This window comes from Heteronotia binoei, unplaced genomic scaffold, assembly GCF_032191835.1.
Source record: "Heteronotia binoei isolate CCM8104 ecotype False Entrance Well unplaced genomic scaffold, APGP_CSIRO_Hbin_v1 ptg000878l, whole genome shotgun sequence".
Taxonomy (NCBI): domain Eukaryota; kingdom Metazoa; phylum Chordata; class Lepidosauria; order Squamata; family Gekkonidae; genus Heteronotia; species Heteronotia binoei.
The window spans coordinates 46,019-62,202 of NW_026800116.1; the positions used below are offsets into that span (position 1 = coordinate 46,019).

The window sequence follows — 16,184 nt, forward strand, 5'->3', positions numbered from 1 at the left end:
TCTGTGCTTCACCTCCCCATGTTTTCTCCTCCCTTTCTCTAGGGCCCCCGAGGTCAGCGCGGGCCAAGAGGAGCCACGGGGAAGCCGGGAGCAAAGGTTGGCTTAAGGGGCCACGAGGGAATGGGGGGGGGAGGCTGGTGTACCCCCAAGGGGTTGCGTGGGGCTTCTGGGGGAGGGGGGGGGGACGGGGCATGGCCTGTGCCATTCAGTGTGTGAAAAAGTGACAGCCGGAGCAGCTGCAGCCGGCCTCAGAGGCCCAATGCAAAAACTGCCGGGCATTTGTAATGCAAGTGAGCCTTCTGGCTCTCGCCCGTGTAATATTTACAGGAAAATGCTTTTCTCCCACGTAACCACGGGCTGGTCCTAAGGCTGGGGGTGGGGCAAATGGAGGTTTAAGCCTCACGTGGAAATGGTACGCGTGCGCTTATATGCGCCCATGAACACGCAAGCCACGCAGCAGGTGCAGGATAGCGGCTCTGCGGGCACAACCGTTCCCACCTGCGCGCCCCTCTGAGATCTCCCTTCCCCTCTTCCTTGTCGTCTCTCCACGCAGGGCACCTCCGGCAGTGAAGGACCGGCAGGACCTCCCGGCGAGCGGGTGAGTGAGCCCCCCGGACCACCTCAGCCGGGCACAACTGGCGCTCCATGCCACAGGGCGGCGGGACTCACAAGACCCTCCCTTCCTTCCTCACGGGCTGCTCTTTCTCCTTCAGGGGCTGCCGGGACCGCAAGGGCCAAACGGGTTCCCTGGACCGAAAGGACCGCCGGTGAGTCAGCAGCCCCCCTCTGCCCTTCTCCCCCACTCCCCCTTCCTGGCCCCCTGACGCCTTTCCTACCCTCTGTCCGCAGGGTCCCCCCGGAAAGGACGGGTTGCCAGGCCACCCTGGACAGCGTGGAGAAGTTGTAAGTCCCCTTCTGGATGGGTTTCTCTTGCCCCGTTTCTCTTGCTGCTGCTACTACTACTTAATGCTTCTGGTTGCTTCTAGGTTGTTCCGCCCCCGCTACTCTCTTCCGCTTCCTTCTACTCTGCTTGTACTCCTTATTTCCACGCTACCAGGTAATGATTTATCTCCGATCTTTATATTTTCACCTTTCGATGTAGTCGCCCGGCCGCCTTCTGGAAAGGTGGCCTAGAAATGTTCTACGGAAAATGAGTTCTTGAAGTACTCAGAGGTTACTCTCTGCTTAAGCCTTTTTGTGTTTCCTTTGCAGTAACATTAGCCCCTCCTTGAGGGTTAAAATTCTAACCACCTGCCACTAACTCGTCAAACGTGCGATGCATTTTTGGTTTCTCTCCTGTGCATTGTTACTCCAGCGTTACTCCGGATTTACTCCTAGGTTACACACTAGTCATAGAAACGGTTTTGCAGACACGTCATAGAAACGGTTTTGCAGACACTTCTGTTGACCCTAGTCTTCAGTTATTTCCCCCCTTTGGCCGCCTCTTCGCTTGGAGGTCAGCTCAAGACCTGGTCCCCGAAGGGGGTCCCATTTTGGAACATGGAGGCTGGGCTTATGCGGTCACCTTTAGGATCCCTGCAGCTATTCAGCGCAACTGAGGTTAGTTCGGCAACTTGTGGGAGGAGCAGGCAGTCTGTGGCCTGGGGTCTTCCGGTGGATCTCCAACCCACCTTCTGCTCACCCACGGACTAATAACGTCCATCTCTTTCCCCGCATAACCCCACGAACCATCCTCCGTTGTTTGCCTTGCCAACTCGCGTTCAAAGGTAGACTGCTGATGAATATAAATGTTCCACTCCCAGTCCTGCTACTAGATTTCTGTGCCAGAAACCAAAACTATCCCCACAGCCTAAAATGCTGATCCAGATCAGACCCTCCCCAGCCCTGCATCCCGGCGGACTCTCAGAAGGCACCGAACGGCGCCTCAGGCAATCAGCCCTTCTGTACTGCAGCCGTGGGCACTTTGTGCTTGTTCGGGGCAGGGGGGTGGGAAGGGGGGTTACTCTTTCTTCTCTGCATGCCTTCTCTGGAGCCGGGAGCAAACTCACCAACACCTCCCCCCTAAATTCACAGGATCTACGTTGCTGCCAGATGGCCATCCTGCCTCTGTTTAAAAACCTAGAATCATAGAATTGCCAAAACGAAGTGTCCGATCTGAGCCTAGCGAAATGTTTAGAGTTGCCAAGTCCAATTCAAGAAATATCTGGGGACTTTGGGTGAGCCGCGAGACTTTGGGGGGGGGAGCCAGGAGCAAGGGTGTGGCAAGCACCATTGAACTCCAAAGGGGGTTCTGGCTATCCCATTTCAAGCGACCGCACACCTTTCAAACGCCTTCCCTCCACTGGAAATAATGAAGGGCAGCTTCTTTGGGGGCTCCTAGAATTGGACCCCCTGATCCAATCCTTTTGAAACTTGGAGAGTATTTTGGGGAGAGGCACTGGGTGGTGTGCTGAAAAATTGGTGCCTCTGTCTCAAAAAACAGCCCCCCCCCCAGATACCCGCAGATCAATTCTCCATTATACCCTGTGGGAATCAATCTCCATAGGGAACAATCGAGTGTCCAACAGAAACTCACCAACACCTCCCCCTAAATTCACAGGATCCACGTTGCTGCCAGACGGCCATCCAGGCTCTGTTTAAAATCCTAGAATCCTAGAGTTGGAAGGGACCTCTAAGGTCATTTAGTCCAACCCCCTGCACAAGGCAGGAAACTCACAAACACCTCTCCCTAAATCCACAGGGTCCACATTGCTGCCAGACAGCCATCTAGCCTCTGTTTAAAAACCTAGAATCACAGAATCCTAGAGTTGGAAGGGACCTCCAGGGTCATCTAGTCCAACCCCCTTCACAACACAGGGAACTCACCAACACCTCCCCCTAAATTCACAGGATCCACATCGCTGCCATACAGCCATCTAGCCTCTGTTTAAAAACCTAGAATCATAGAATCCTAGAGTTGGAAGGGACCTTCAGGGTCATCTAGTCCAACCCCCTGCACAATGCAGGGAACTCACCAACACCTCCCCCTAAATTCACAGGATCCTCATTGCTGCCAAACGGCCATCTAGCCTCTGTTGAAAAACCTCCAAGGAAGGAGAGCCCACCACCTCCCGAGGAGGAAGCCTGTTCCACTGAGTAATTGCTCTAACGGTCAGGAATCCTAGAGTTGGAAGGGACCTTCAGGGTCATCTAGTCCAACCCCCTGCACAAGGCAGGAAACTCACCAACACCTCCCCCTAAATTCACAGGATCCTCATTGCTGCCAAACGGCCATCTAGCCTCTGTTTAAAAACCTAGAATCCTAGAGTTGGAAGGGACCTCTAAGGTCATCTAGTCCAACCCCTGCACGATGCAGGGAACTCACCAACACCTCCCCCTAAATTCACAGGATCCATATTGCTGCCATACAGCCATCTAGCCTCTGTTTTAAAACCTAGAATAATAGAATCCTAGAGTTGAAAGGGACCTCCGGGGTCATCTAGTCCAACCCCCTGCACAATGCAGGGAACTCACTAACACCTCCCCCTAAAGCCTGTGCAAGAACACAGACACACAAGCCCTCTTTCTCTCCCGTCCACAGGGCTTCCAAGGCAAGACGGGCACCACTGGGCCTCCCGGAGTGGTGGGACCTCAGGTAAGGAGCGGCTGGTCTCGTTGCCCCCTTCCCCTTGCAGATCCGGGGCACGGGCCTCCCGATGCTGAGGGAACTGCCTGGCTCTTAGGGCGGGCACGGAAGGTGGGAGCGGGTAGAGGGAGCTTGCCCATGCCGGTTTGGGGATCAAGACCAGCTTCGCAATCCTGAGACCTGTGGCAGCCATCTTCCTCCTTCCTCTGACAGGGAGCTGCAGGAGAAACGGGACAGATGGGGGAGCGAGGGCACCCCGGACCACCCGGACCCCCCGGAGAGCAAGGCCTGCCTGGACCGTCTGGCAAAGAAGGCACAAAGGTCAGGAGCCTTTCGATTCGGGTGTCGTCCCTCGGGGGCTGCGGGAAGAAGGGGGGTGGTCCACGGGGAGGAGGGGACGCCTCCACATGGAAGGATTTGAAGCAGGAAGAGTTTCTCTGTGCTCGCCCTGCAGAAGTGAATCGAGGCCTGCAATTGCCTTCCCTTGAAGGGGGGTGTTGGGGGCCAGAGTCGTCTTTGTGCTTGTGGGCTGTGCGTGTTTGCGGGACAGCCAGATATTGTGTCTGTGTTTCAGGGGGATCCCGGCCCTCCTGGGGGCTTAGGAAAAGACGGCCCAGCGGGACTGCGAGGTTTCCCTGGAGAACGCGGCCTTCCTGGGACTCCCGTATGTATCTTCCTCTCTTTCCAGGGGGATGTGTAGTTTCCGGAAACGTGGAGGCATGAATGGTTCACCTTCCAGTCTGAGAGCCAGTTTAGCACAGCGGTTAAGTGTGTGGAATCTTATCTGGGAGAACCCGGTTTGATTGCTGGGCTCAATGCCTGCTGGGTACTGAGTCATGGCATGTCAAGCTAACCTGATCTCTTTTTTTAAGAAAGTGACTACCTTGCTGGATCAGGGGAATGCTGTAGATGTCATTTATCTTGATTTCAGTAAGGCTTTTGATAAGAAGAATTCAGATTTATAACCCACCCTTCTCTATGAATCAGAGTCTCAGAGCAGCTTACAATCTCCTATATCTTCTACCCCCGCAACAGACACCCTGTGAGGTGGGTGAGGCTGAGAGGGCTCTCGCAGCAGCTGCCTTTCAAGGACAACTCCTGCGATAGCTATGGCTGACCCAAGGCCATTCCAGCAGCTGCAAGTGGAAGAGTGGGGAATCAAACCCGGTTCTCCCAGATAAGAGAGCTATGGCTGACCCAAGGCCATTCCAGCAGCTGCAAGTGGAGGAGTGGGGAATCAAACCCGGTTCTCCCAGATAAGAGAGCTATGGCTGACCCAAGGCCATTCCAGCAGCTGCAAGTGGAGGAGTGGGGAATCAAACCCGGTTCTCCCAGATAAGAGAGCTATGGCTGACCCAAGGCCATTCCAGCAGCTGCAAGTGGAGGAGTGGGGAATCCAACCCGGTTCTCCCAGATAAGAGAGCTATGGCTGACCCAAGGCCATTCCAGCAGCTGCAAGTGGAGGAGTGGGGAATCGAACCCGGTTCTCCCAGATAAGAGTCCGCACACTTAACCACTACACCAAACTGGCTCCACATACTATCCCTGTTAAAGGAAGGAGGAAGAAGGTTCCACATACTATCCTTGTTGATAAGTTGGTATGTGGTTTGGATCCTGTTACTGTTAGGTGGATCTGTAACTGGCTGATACATCGCACCCAAAGAGTGCTTGTGAATGGTTCCTCATCCTCTTGGAGAGGAGTGACAAGTGGAGTGCCTCAAGGATCTGTCCTGGGACCTGTTTTGTTCAACAACTTTATAAACGATTTGGATGAAGGAATAGAGGGAATGCTTATTAAATTTGCCGATGATACGAAATTGGGAGGGGTTGCAAATACAGTAGAAGACAGAAACAGGATACAGGATGACCTTGACAGGCTGGAAAACTGGGCTAAAACCAACAAAACGAATTTGAACAGGGATAAATGTAAAGTTCTGCAATTCGGTAGGAAAAATCCAATGCATGGTGATAGGATGGAGAAGTCTTGTGTTAGCAGGAGTCTGTGCGAAAAGGATCCAGGGGTCTTAGTGGATCATACGCTGAGCATGAGTCAACAGTGTGATGCCGTGGCTAAAAAGGCAAATGCAATTTTGGGCTGTATCAACAGAAGTCTAGCGTCCAGATCATGTGATGTGATGGTATCGCTTTACTCTGGTCTGGTAAGACCTCACTTGGAGTCCTGTGTTCATTTTGGGGCACCACATATTAAGAAGGATCTAGACAAGCTGGAAGGGTCCAGAGGAGGGTGACAAAGATGGTGAGGAGTCTGGAGGCCAAGTCCTATGAGGAAAGGCTGAAGGAGCTGGGGATGTTTAGCCTGGAGAGGAGGCGGCTGAGAGGTGATAGGATCACCATCTTCAAGGACTTGAAGGGCTGTCATATAGAGGAGGGTTTGGAATTGTTTTCTGTGGCCCCGGAAGGTAGGACCAGACCCAGTGGGTTGAAATTAAACCAAAAGAGCTCAACATTAGGAAGAACTTCCTGACCGTTAGAGCGGTTCCTCAGTGGAACAGGCTTCCTCGGGAGGTGGTGGGCTCTCCTTCCTTGGAGGTTTTTAAACAGAGGCTAGATGGCCACCTGACAGCAATGAAGATCCTGTGAATATAGGGGGAGGTGTTTGTGAGTTTCCTGCATTGTGCAGGGGGTTGGACTAGATGACCCTGGAGGTCCCTTCCAACTCTATGATTCTATGGGTAATCTGGTGTACTCAGGGCACGTTTGACCCCCCACACACACACACACACATTTTATACCTCCTGTTTCACCTTGCCACCACCTTCCACCCTGATATCAGTCTGCCTGCTAACAAAATCAGGGCAAAGGCAGACCCACAGAAAGAAAAGGGGCTCTTGTGGTATCCCAGCTCTAGAGGAAGTCCCATCCTCCAGATAAAATGACAGATATGCCAGCCAATAAAACCAGCATTGGCTGGGGCTGCCCTCCCCGAGTTCCTCTTGGGATTGGATGAAGGGGGGCATGTTTCTTGGAGATGTCACAAGCGCTGACCAGTCAGGCCTGTGCACAGGCAAGTTCCACCTCAAACTGACTGCAGAGCCCAGCTTTGGGCAAAAGAGGTTCGAGGTCTGGGCTGGATGCAACCAAGGCACTTCTGGGTTGGTTCTGCCGCTTTAAAGGTGTTGTCTCTGCCTTCACGGCATTGCCGTCCCTCAGGAGAGGACTAGCTTTCTCACAAGGCTCGTCCCGACGCCCCACCGTTTTCCACTGTTGCGTCTGCTCCCGAGTAGCGGCGTCACTGGGAAATCGCTTTGGGCATCTGCTGCGGGAGTGTTCTCTCGTGCGTGTCTCGGGGTCGGAGGAAAGGAGGAGAAAGTCGCTCGGGAACGAAAACCATCCAAAGCAACGAGAACATCCAGCGAAGAGGGTGGTTCTGTCTGGGGTGGCTCCGGCGGGGGTCCTCTTCGAGTCTCTCTTGGGAGCTGTGCCAGCCTGGCCAACAGGATTCTCTCTCTCTGTCTCTCTTTCTCCGCAGGGCGGAGGTGGTTTGAAAGGCAACGAGGGACCTCCCGGCCCCCCAGGACCTGCCGTGAGTACTTCTACCCCCTCCTGGCCTTGCGGTCCCCTCTGGCCCCAGCGATCCTCTATCTCAGCCTGCGCATGGCTATAGCTTTGCTCTCCCTGTGGCATTCCGGCTGAGATGCCCTCTTTCTGTCCTGGGGATGTGGCATGGGAGAGAAAAAAGGTTGAAGGAGCTGGGGATGTTTAGCCTGGAGAGGAGGCGGCTGAGAGGTGATAGGATCACCATCTTCGAGTTCTTGAAGGGCTGTCCTATAGAGGATGGGGTGGAATTGTTTTCCGTGACCCCGGAAGGCAGGACCAGAACCAATGGGTTGAAATTAAATCAAAAGAGTTTCTGGCTCAACATTAGGAAGAACTTCCTGACCGTTAGAGCAGTTCCTCAGTGGAATAGGCTTCCTCCTTGGGAGGTGGCGGGCTCTCCTTCCTTGGAGGTTTTTCAACAGAGGCTAGATGGTCATCTGACAGCAATGAGGATCCTGTGAATTTAGGGGGAGGTGTTTGTGAGTTTCCTGCATTGTGCAGGGGGTTGGACTAGATGACCCTAGAGGTCCCTTCCAACTCTAGGATTCTATTCTATGAATAGAGTTTCCGGCTCAACATTAGGAAGAACTTCTTGACCGTCAGAGCGATTCCTCAGTGGAACAGGCTTCCTCGGGAGGTGGGGGGTGCTCCTTACTTGGAGGCTGGATGGTCACCTGACAGCAATGAAGATCCTGTGAATTTAGGGGGAGGTATTTGTGAGTTTCCCGTATTGTGCAGGGGGTTGGACTAGATGACCCTGGAGGTCCCTTCCAACTCTAGGATTCCTGACTGTTAGAGTGGTTCCTCAGTGGAACAGCCTTCCTCCTTGGGAGGTAGTGGGCTCTTCTTCTTTAGAGGTTTTTAAACAGAAGCTAGATGGCCATCTGATAACAATGAGGATCCTGTGAGTTTAGAGGAGCTGGAATGGGTCCAGAGAAGGGCGACGAAGATGGTGAGGGGTCTGGAGACCAAGTCCTATGAAGAAAGGCTGAAGGAGCTGGGCATGTTTAGCCTGGAGAGCTAAGAGGTGACATGATCACCATCTTCAAGTACTTGGAAGGGCTGTCATCTAGAGGATGGTGCAGAATTGTTTTCTGTGGCCCTGGAAGGTCGGACCAGAACCAATGGGTTGAAATTAAATCAGAAGAGTTTCCGACTCAACATTAGGAAGAACTTCCTGACTGTTAGAGCGATTCCTCAGTGGAACAGGCTCCCTCGGGAGGTGGTGGGCTCTCCTTCCTGGGAGGTTTTTAAACAGAGTCTAGATGGCCATCTGACAGCAAGGAAGATCCTGTGAATTTAGTGGGGAGGTGTTTGTGAGTTTCCTGCATTCTGCAGGGGGTTGGACTAGATGACCCTGGGGGTCCCTTCCAACTCTAGGATTCATGACCAATAGAGCAGTTCCTCAGTGGAACAGGCTTCCTCCTTGGGAGCTGGTAAGCTCTCCTTCCTTGGAGGTTTTTCAACTGAGGCTAGAGGGCCATCTGAGAGCAATGAGGATCCTGTGAATTTAGGGGGAGGTGTCTGTGAGTTTCCTGCATTGTGCAGGGGGTTGGACTAGATGACCCTGGAGGTCCCTTCCAACTCTAGGATTCTGTAATTCTAAGGGAGAGGGGGAAATGCCCTCCTCTGTAGGCTGAGATCAAGAATGTCCTTGTGAGCGAACCCCCACCCCAAATCTTAGAGCAGCCAAGAGGGTTGTAAACAGGCCCAAGTGTTATTAGCCTGGCCTTTTGGCAGAGGCTTTTCAGCCAGACCATTCAAAAGTAGGAGAGTTCAGAGGTTCCCTGAGGGAATTGCCTTGTATGGAAATGACCAAAAAAAATATCACCATGTGGAAGCAGATGCCCCCTTCTCCACTTTCTGTTCATTGCCAGTGGCCAGCCAACATTTTGGTGAGAGCCTGCACCCCTTTTGAGCACTGCACTGCACTGTGGTATCGGATGGCACCTCTGAGGCAATTGGGAAGGTCAGTCTTCCACTGTTTTCTCCCCCGTGGCTGGTAGACTGCTTCTGGCCCTAGAGGCTCAGCCGTCGCAGCTGAAAGCCCGCACTAGACTCATTCTCCAAACATTTATTTAATAGCGGTTTGTATAAATCCAAGGAGCCCCGTGGCACAGAGTGGTAAAGCTGCAGTACTGCAGTCTGAGCTGTCTGCTTATGACCTGAGTTCGATCCCGGCGGAGGCTGGGTTCAGATAGGCGACTCAAGGTTGACACAGCCTTCCATCCTTCCGAGGTCGGTCAAAGGAGTCCCCAGCTTGCTTGGGGGGAAAGCGCAGAGGACTGGCAAACCACCCCGTAAAAAAGTCTGCCGTGAAAACGTTGTGAAAGCAACGTCACCCCAGAGTCGGAAACGACTGGTGCTTGCACAGGGGACCTTTCCTTCTTTTCCCCCCATGCTTAAGAGCCCCATGGCGCAGAGTGGTAAAGCTGTAGTCCTGCAGTCCTAAGCTCTGCTCATGACCTGAGTTCGATCCCTGGTGGAAGCTGGGTTTTCAGGTAGCCGGCTCGAGGTTGACTCAGCTTTCCATCCTTCCGAGGTCGGTCAAAGGAGTCCCCAGCTTCCTGGGGTGGGGTAAGTGTAGATAACTGGGGAAGTCAATGGCAAACAGTGCCGTGAAAACGTTGTGACGCAACGTCGCCCCAGTGTCGGAAATGACCTGTGCTTGCACAGGGGACTGCCTTGACCTTTTTACCTTTTTTTTGTGGCTCCAGTTGCCCTGCGCATTTTAAATTTTTCGTGCAACTGTTTTTGGTACAGGAATTCTTCTTGCAACTATTCTAAGTGATCCCTTCAAGGAGGGGCAGACAGCTGTTCCTGTTGGCAGTTGATGAGAGGACTTGAAATAATACGTTTAAATTAAAGGCGGGAAGGTACCAGCTGGATATTAGGAAAAACGTTTTTACAGTCAAAGTTGTTCAGCAGTGGAATCAGCACCCGACAGAGGTGTCGTGCTCCGCCTCCCTAGCAGTCTTGAAGCAGCGGCTGGACAAACACTGATCCTCTAGCCTGATCTTGCTTGGAGTAGGGGGTTGGATTAGATGGCCTCTATGCCCCATTCCTACGCTATGATTCTCTCTATATATTCCCCTGATTCAGGCTTCCGGCCACTCGCTTTGCGTCCTTTGTTCGGCAAGAGCCTGCGCCACTTTTGAGCATTGCACTGCACTGTGGTATATCTGGTGGTAAATCTGAGGCGAGCGGGACAGAGTGATGCCGGCACGAACTCCTTTTCTCCTGAACTCAGCTTCCTCTGGGTCTTGACTCCGCAATACTCTTTTTTTCTCTCTTCCAGGGTTCTCCAGGAGAGAGAGGAACACCCGGGACCGGAGGCCCCATCGGTCCCCCAGGAAGGCCGGGGCCTCAAGGACCGCCTGGCCCTGCTGGGGAGAAGGGGGTGCCTGTAAGTAGCGCGTAGAACCAGGACGGGCGGAGAAGAGGACGGTTTAATTTAATTTAATTTTTAGGATTTATATCCCGCCCTATCCCGCAAGCGGGCTCAGGGCGGCTCACAACAGCAAAACAACAGAGTTAAAATAATACCATAAAAACAGACGTTACGAAACAGGAGCAGCACAGCAAACACTCTTACAGGCAGTAAACAGCATGAGGTGATGGCTAACAGCATCGCATAACACCGCAAGGGTGAAATGTTGGGGGAAGTGACAACTTTCAGAGAACGCCTGCCGGATTAATTAAAAGCCTGGCAGAAGAGTCCGTCTTACAGGCCCTGTGGAACCTTGGTAAGTCCCGCAGGGCCTGGATCTCCAGCGGGAGCTCATTCCACCCGGTAGGGGCCTGGACCGAAAAGGCCCTGTCCCTTGTCAAAGCCATCTGGGCGTCCTTCGCACCAGGGACTATGAGATGTTGAGCAGCGGACCTCAGAGCCTGAGGGGAGAGACGGACCAGTGTTCATATGTGTGATGTGGGCTGGTGTCTACAGACAAGGAGAACTGGGAACGAAAACAGAGTGTGGCGGGATGGGGGGGGGAGGAGGAATGCCAGGACTTCTGTGAGCTTCGATCCAGGAGCTGTAGGCTTTTGGGCCCAACTGCGACGACTGAGATGAGGGACGGAGGACCTGAAGGCCTGCGTCTCCCTCCACACTCTGCGCCTCGGCCTCACTGCCCCTTTTCCTCCCCTCAGGGCGAGAAAGGTCCGCTTGGCCCCGCTGGCCGCGACGGAGTCCAGGGCCCTGTTGGGCTACCCGGCCCAGCAGGACCGCCGGGGGGCTCAGGTGAGGACGGCGACAAGGTAAGAGCCCCCCCCCCTCCACATGACTCTCAACCACCCACCCACCCATCCCTCTGGCCTTTGGACAGGGCCTCCTCCTCACACGTTTCTCCTTCCTCCTCTCAGGGCGAAGTGGGCGATCCAGGGCAGAAGGGGGCCAAGGGCGGCAAAGGGGAGCACGTAAGTGTGGTCTGGCTGGGTTTGGAGGAGGGAGGGAGGGAGGAGAAGTGGGGGGCAGTTGTTGTTTCCACCTCCCCCCTCAGAGTCACTCACGACATCCTCTTTCTGTTCTCCGCAGGGGCCACCCGGCCCACCCGGCCCGTTGGGACCTGTCGGGCAACCAGGAGCTGCAGTAAGTACCCCTGCGGTGCGGGACGCCTCCGGTGCACTGACTGGTAGGTTTGGAATGTCAGGTGCCCGGGAGAATCATTCGGTCCAAAAGTCAGGGTTCTAGAAAATCGGGCAAGGCAGAGTCGGTGGTTGAGTGTCTGTTGTCTGTGTTGTGTTCCCACCTGACAGCCTCCCTTGGCTGGTTTTTAGAGCCATGAGGTCAAGGGTCGTGCTTGCAGCCGGCTGCTCAGAAATCATCCTGTGACTACCCATCTTTGCTATAAGCAAGCAGCCGGCGTTAGTCCAGGAGGCGTGCACTTTGCTGTCTTGTCTGTAGCTCTGTTCTCAGCCTTCGTCTGCGGTGCTCTAGGGGTGTGGGTGATACTGGAGGACTGGAAACAGCCAATTGAGGTTCGCCTGTTGAATCTGGGCTGGAGGGCACGGGAGGCTCTGCACAGGCACTTGGTAGTGAATCCCGACCAGCCTGCAGCTCATCTTCCTGCTTCCCAGCTTCTGCTGACTCAGAGCTGGCTGCACAGGGCTCCTCTTCTCCTGGGAGAACCGGGTTTGATTCCCCACTCCTCCACTTGCTGCTGCTGGAATGACCTTGGGTCAGCCATAGCTATGGCAGGAGTTGTCCTTGAAAGGGCAGCTGCTGGGAGAGCCCTCTCAGCCCCACTGACCTCACAGGGTGTCTGTTGTGGGGGGAGAAGACATAGGAGATTGTAAGCCGCTCTGAGTCTCCGATTCAGGGAGAAGGGAGGGTATAAATCTGCAGTTTTCTTCTTCTTAGCATGAGCTGGCTCACAGATTTTTAGGTCCAGGCATCCATTCTGAGTCCACACTACCTTCTAGAGAGACAGTTTGGTGTAGTGGTTAAGTGTGTGGACTCTTATCTGGGAGAACCAGGTTTGATTCCCCACTCCTTCCCTTGCACCTGCCGGAATGGCCTTGGGTCAGCCATTAGCTCTGGCAGGAATTGTCCTTGAAAGGGCAGCTGCGGGAGAGCCCTCTCAGCCCCACCCACCTCACAGAGTGTCTGTTGTGGGGGGAGAAGATATAGGAGATTGTGAGCCACTCTGGGTCTGATTCAGAGAGAAGGGCAGGGTATAAATCTGCAGTCGTCGTCTTCTTCTTCTTGAAGAGTCCTTGCTATCACTGAGACCTGGTGGACTCATGACATCTGGCTTCTCTCAAGCCCCCTGTGTAGCCCAAGGGCACATGCATCCCCTCCTCTTAACCCTAAGGTGTAAGGGAGACGCCTCTTCACCCAGCAGCGGGCAGCGCCGTTCTCACAGTGTGAGAACCATAAGGCAGTGTGGTTCCATAAGGCCTCCTTGTGTGGAGTGAGAGATTCTTCAATCAGTTTGGTGTAGTGGTTAAGTGTGCGGACTCTTATCTGGGAGAACCGGGTTTGATTCCCCACTCCTCCACTTGCACCTGCTTGAATAGCCTTGGGTGAGCCAGAGCTCTAGCAGAGGTTGTCCTTGAAAGGGCAGCTGCTGTGAGAGCCCTCTCCAGCCCCACCCACCTCACAGGGTGTCTGTTGTGGGGGAGGAAGGGAAAGGAGATCGTAGGCCGTTCTGAGACTCTGTCCTTCAAAGGGCAGCTGCTGTGAGAGCCCTCTCAGCCCCACCCACCTCACAGGGTGTTCGTTGTGGGGGAGAGAGATAAAGGAGATTGTGAGCCGCTCTGAGACTCTTCGGAGTGCAGGGTGGGATATAAATCCAATATCTTCTTCTTCTTCTTTCCTCCCCCCGCCAGGTCCACCCGGTGCACTGTGAGGCTTGGCACCCACCTTTCCATCTCAGCTGCAGTCTTAACGCAACGATGCATGAATTCTGCAGTGGGGGGGGGAGTTTTGTTTCCCCAGCGGGGGCTCTGTGCAACAGACGTTTTTAGCAGCCGCTCCTCTCTTCTCTCTCTCCTGCCGTAGGGAGCTGATGGGGAGTCCGGAGCGAGAGGTCTTCAAGGCCACTTTGGGGCCAAAGGGGACGAGGGGACACGGGGGTTCAACGGCCCCCCTGGGCCCATCGGGTTGCAGGTGAGCACGGGAGATGTGGTACCTCCCCCCCCCCCCCGGTTGGTGCACCGAAACCTTTGGGACTTTTCTTTTCTCTTTCTCTCACTTGCGACAGGGTCTCCCGGGACCAGCCGGAGAAAAGGGCGAGACGGGAGACGTGGGGCCGATGGTACGTACCCCCCTGCCTCTCAAGCTTTCCTTTCAAAACCAGGTCTGGGAGCTATCTTCGATAATAACGACTCTCCATGGGCTCAGGATAAGCGTTTATTTTAAGATAGCATTGGGGGGTTCGAGTCAATGTCAGAACTGGGGTACAATTTCCGAGGCTTTAGATATATACCGGAGGGGGGGCCAAACTGCAGCTCGGGAGCCACGTGTGGCTCTTTCTCACACGTTCCGTGTCCCTTGAAGCCCCCACCGCCCCGTCAGCTGCCTTGAAGAAGGGATATGTCTCTTTAAATTACTTCACTGCCCCAGGAGGTGGTGGCGGCCACAAGCATGGCCACCTTCAAGAGGGGTTTAGATAAAAATATGGAGCAGAGGTCCATCAGTGGCTATTAGCCACAGTGTATGTGTATATATAAAAATTTTTGCCACTGTGTGACACAGAGTGTTGGACTGGATGGGCCGTTGGCCTGATCCAACATGGCTTCTCTTATGTTCTTTCTTATGTTCTCCAAGCCAAGCCAGCCAGTGGCTTAGCAAATGTATTTAAAGTTGCTTTCTCTTCCCTCCCCCTATTGCCAAGCATCGATATATCTCAATAATCGGTCTTTTGTTCTTAACTTTTGATTTAAGAACATAAGAGAACCCCTGTTGGATCAGGCCAATGGCCCCTCCAGTCCAACACTCTGTGTCACATAAGAACATAAGAGAAGCCCTGTTGGATCAGGCCAGTGGCCCATCCAGTCCAACACTCTGTGTCACATAAGAACGTAAGAGAAGCCCTGTTGGATCAGGCCAATGGCCCCTCCAGTCCAACACTCTGTGTCACATAAGAACATAAGAGAAGCCATGTTGGATCAGGCTAGTGGCCCCTCCAGTCCAACACTCTGTGTCACATAAGAACATAAGAGAAGCCATGTTGGATCAGGCCAGTGGCCCAACCAGTCCAGCACTCTGTGTCACTTAAGAACATAAGAGAAGCCTTGTTGGATCAGGCCAATGGCCCCTCCAGTCCAACACTCTGTGTAACATAAGAACATAAGAGAAGCCATGTTGGATCAGGCCAGTGGCCCATCCAGTCCAGCACTCTGTGTCACTTAAGAACATAAGAGAAGCCCTGTTGGATCAGGCCAGTGGCCTCTCCAGTCCAACACTCTGTGTCACATAAGAACATAAGAGAAGCTCTGTTGGATCAGGCCAGTGGCCCATCCAGTCCAACACTCTGTGTCACATAAGAACATAAGAGAAGCCCTGTTGGATCAGGCCAATGGCCCCTCCAGTCCAGCACTCTGTGTCACTTAAGAACATAAGAGAAGCCCTGTTGGATCAGGCCAATGGCCCCTCCAGTCCAGCACTCTGTGTCACTTAAGAACATAAGAGAAGCCATGTTGGATCAGGCCAATGGCCCCTCCAGTCCAACACTCTGTGTCACATAAGAACATAAGAGAAGCCATGTTGGATCAGGCCAATGGCCCATCCAGTCCAGCACTCTGTGTCACTTAAGAACATAAGAGAAGCCCTGTTGGATCAGGCCAATGGCCCATCCAGTCCAACACTCTGTGTCACATAAGAGAAGTCCTGTTGGATCAGGCCAATGGCCCATCCAGTCCAACACTCTGTGTCACATAAGAACATAAGAGAAGCCCTGTTGGATCAGGCCAATGGCCCATCCAGTCCAACACTCTGTGTCACATAAGAACATGAGAAGCCCTGTTGGATAAGGCCAATGGCCCCTCCAGTCCAACACTCTGTGTCACATAAGAACATAAGAGAAGCCATGTTGGATAAGGCCAATGGCCCCTCCAGTCCAACACTCTGTGTCACATAAGAACATAAGAGAAGCCATGTTGGATCAGGCCAATGGCCCATCCAGTCCAGCACTCTGTGTCACTTAAGAACATAAGAGAAGCCCTGTTGGATCAGGCCAATGGCCCCTCCAGTCCAACACTCTGTGTCACATAAGAGGAGTCCTGTTGGATCAGGCCAACGGCCCATCCAGTCCAACACTCTGTGTCACATAAGAACATAAGAGAAGCCATGTTGGATCAGGCCAATGGCCCATCCAGTCCAACACTCTGTGTCACATAAGAACATAAGAGAAGCCATGTTGGATCAGGCCAATGGCCATCCAGTCCAACACTCTATGTCACATAAGAACATAAGAGAAGCCCTGTTGGATCAGGCCAATGGCCCATCCAGTCCAACACTCTGTGTCACATAAGAACTTAAGAGAAGCCCTGTTGGATCAGGCCAATGGCCCATCCAGTCCAACACTCTGTGTCACAT

The 16,184-nt window shown here is 53.5% G+C and overlaps 1 protein-coding gene across 1 annotated transcript in view; it reads left to right on the forward strand.

The window, feature by feature from the left end:
- The window catches only part of LOC132590849 (collagen alpha-2(XI) chain-like), a gene marked incomplete at its 5' end in the record, with an annotated part of 95,169 nt that overhangs the window by 40,508 nt on the left and 38,477 nt on the right, over positions 1–16,184 (forward strand). Inside the window, 14 exon segments of the mRNA XM_060263781.1 lie at positions 43–96; positions 554–598; positions 714–767; positions 850–903; positions 3,542–3,595; positions 3,800–3,907; positions 4,161–4,250; positions 7,077–7,130; positions 10,443–10,550; positions 11,294–11,401; positions 11,507–11,560; positions 11,679–11,732; positions 13,647–13,754; positions 13,849–13,902. Coding sequence (XP_060119764.1) covers positions 43–96; positions 554–598; positions 714–767; positions 850–903; positions 3,542–3,595; positions 3,800–3,907; positions 4,161–4,250; positions 7,077–7,130; positions 10,443–10,550; positions 11,294–11,401; positions 11,507–11,560; positions 11,679–11,732; positions 13,647–13,754; positions 13,849–13,902 — 999 coding nt within the window.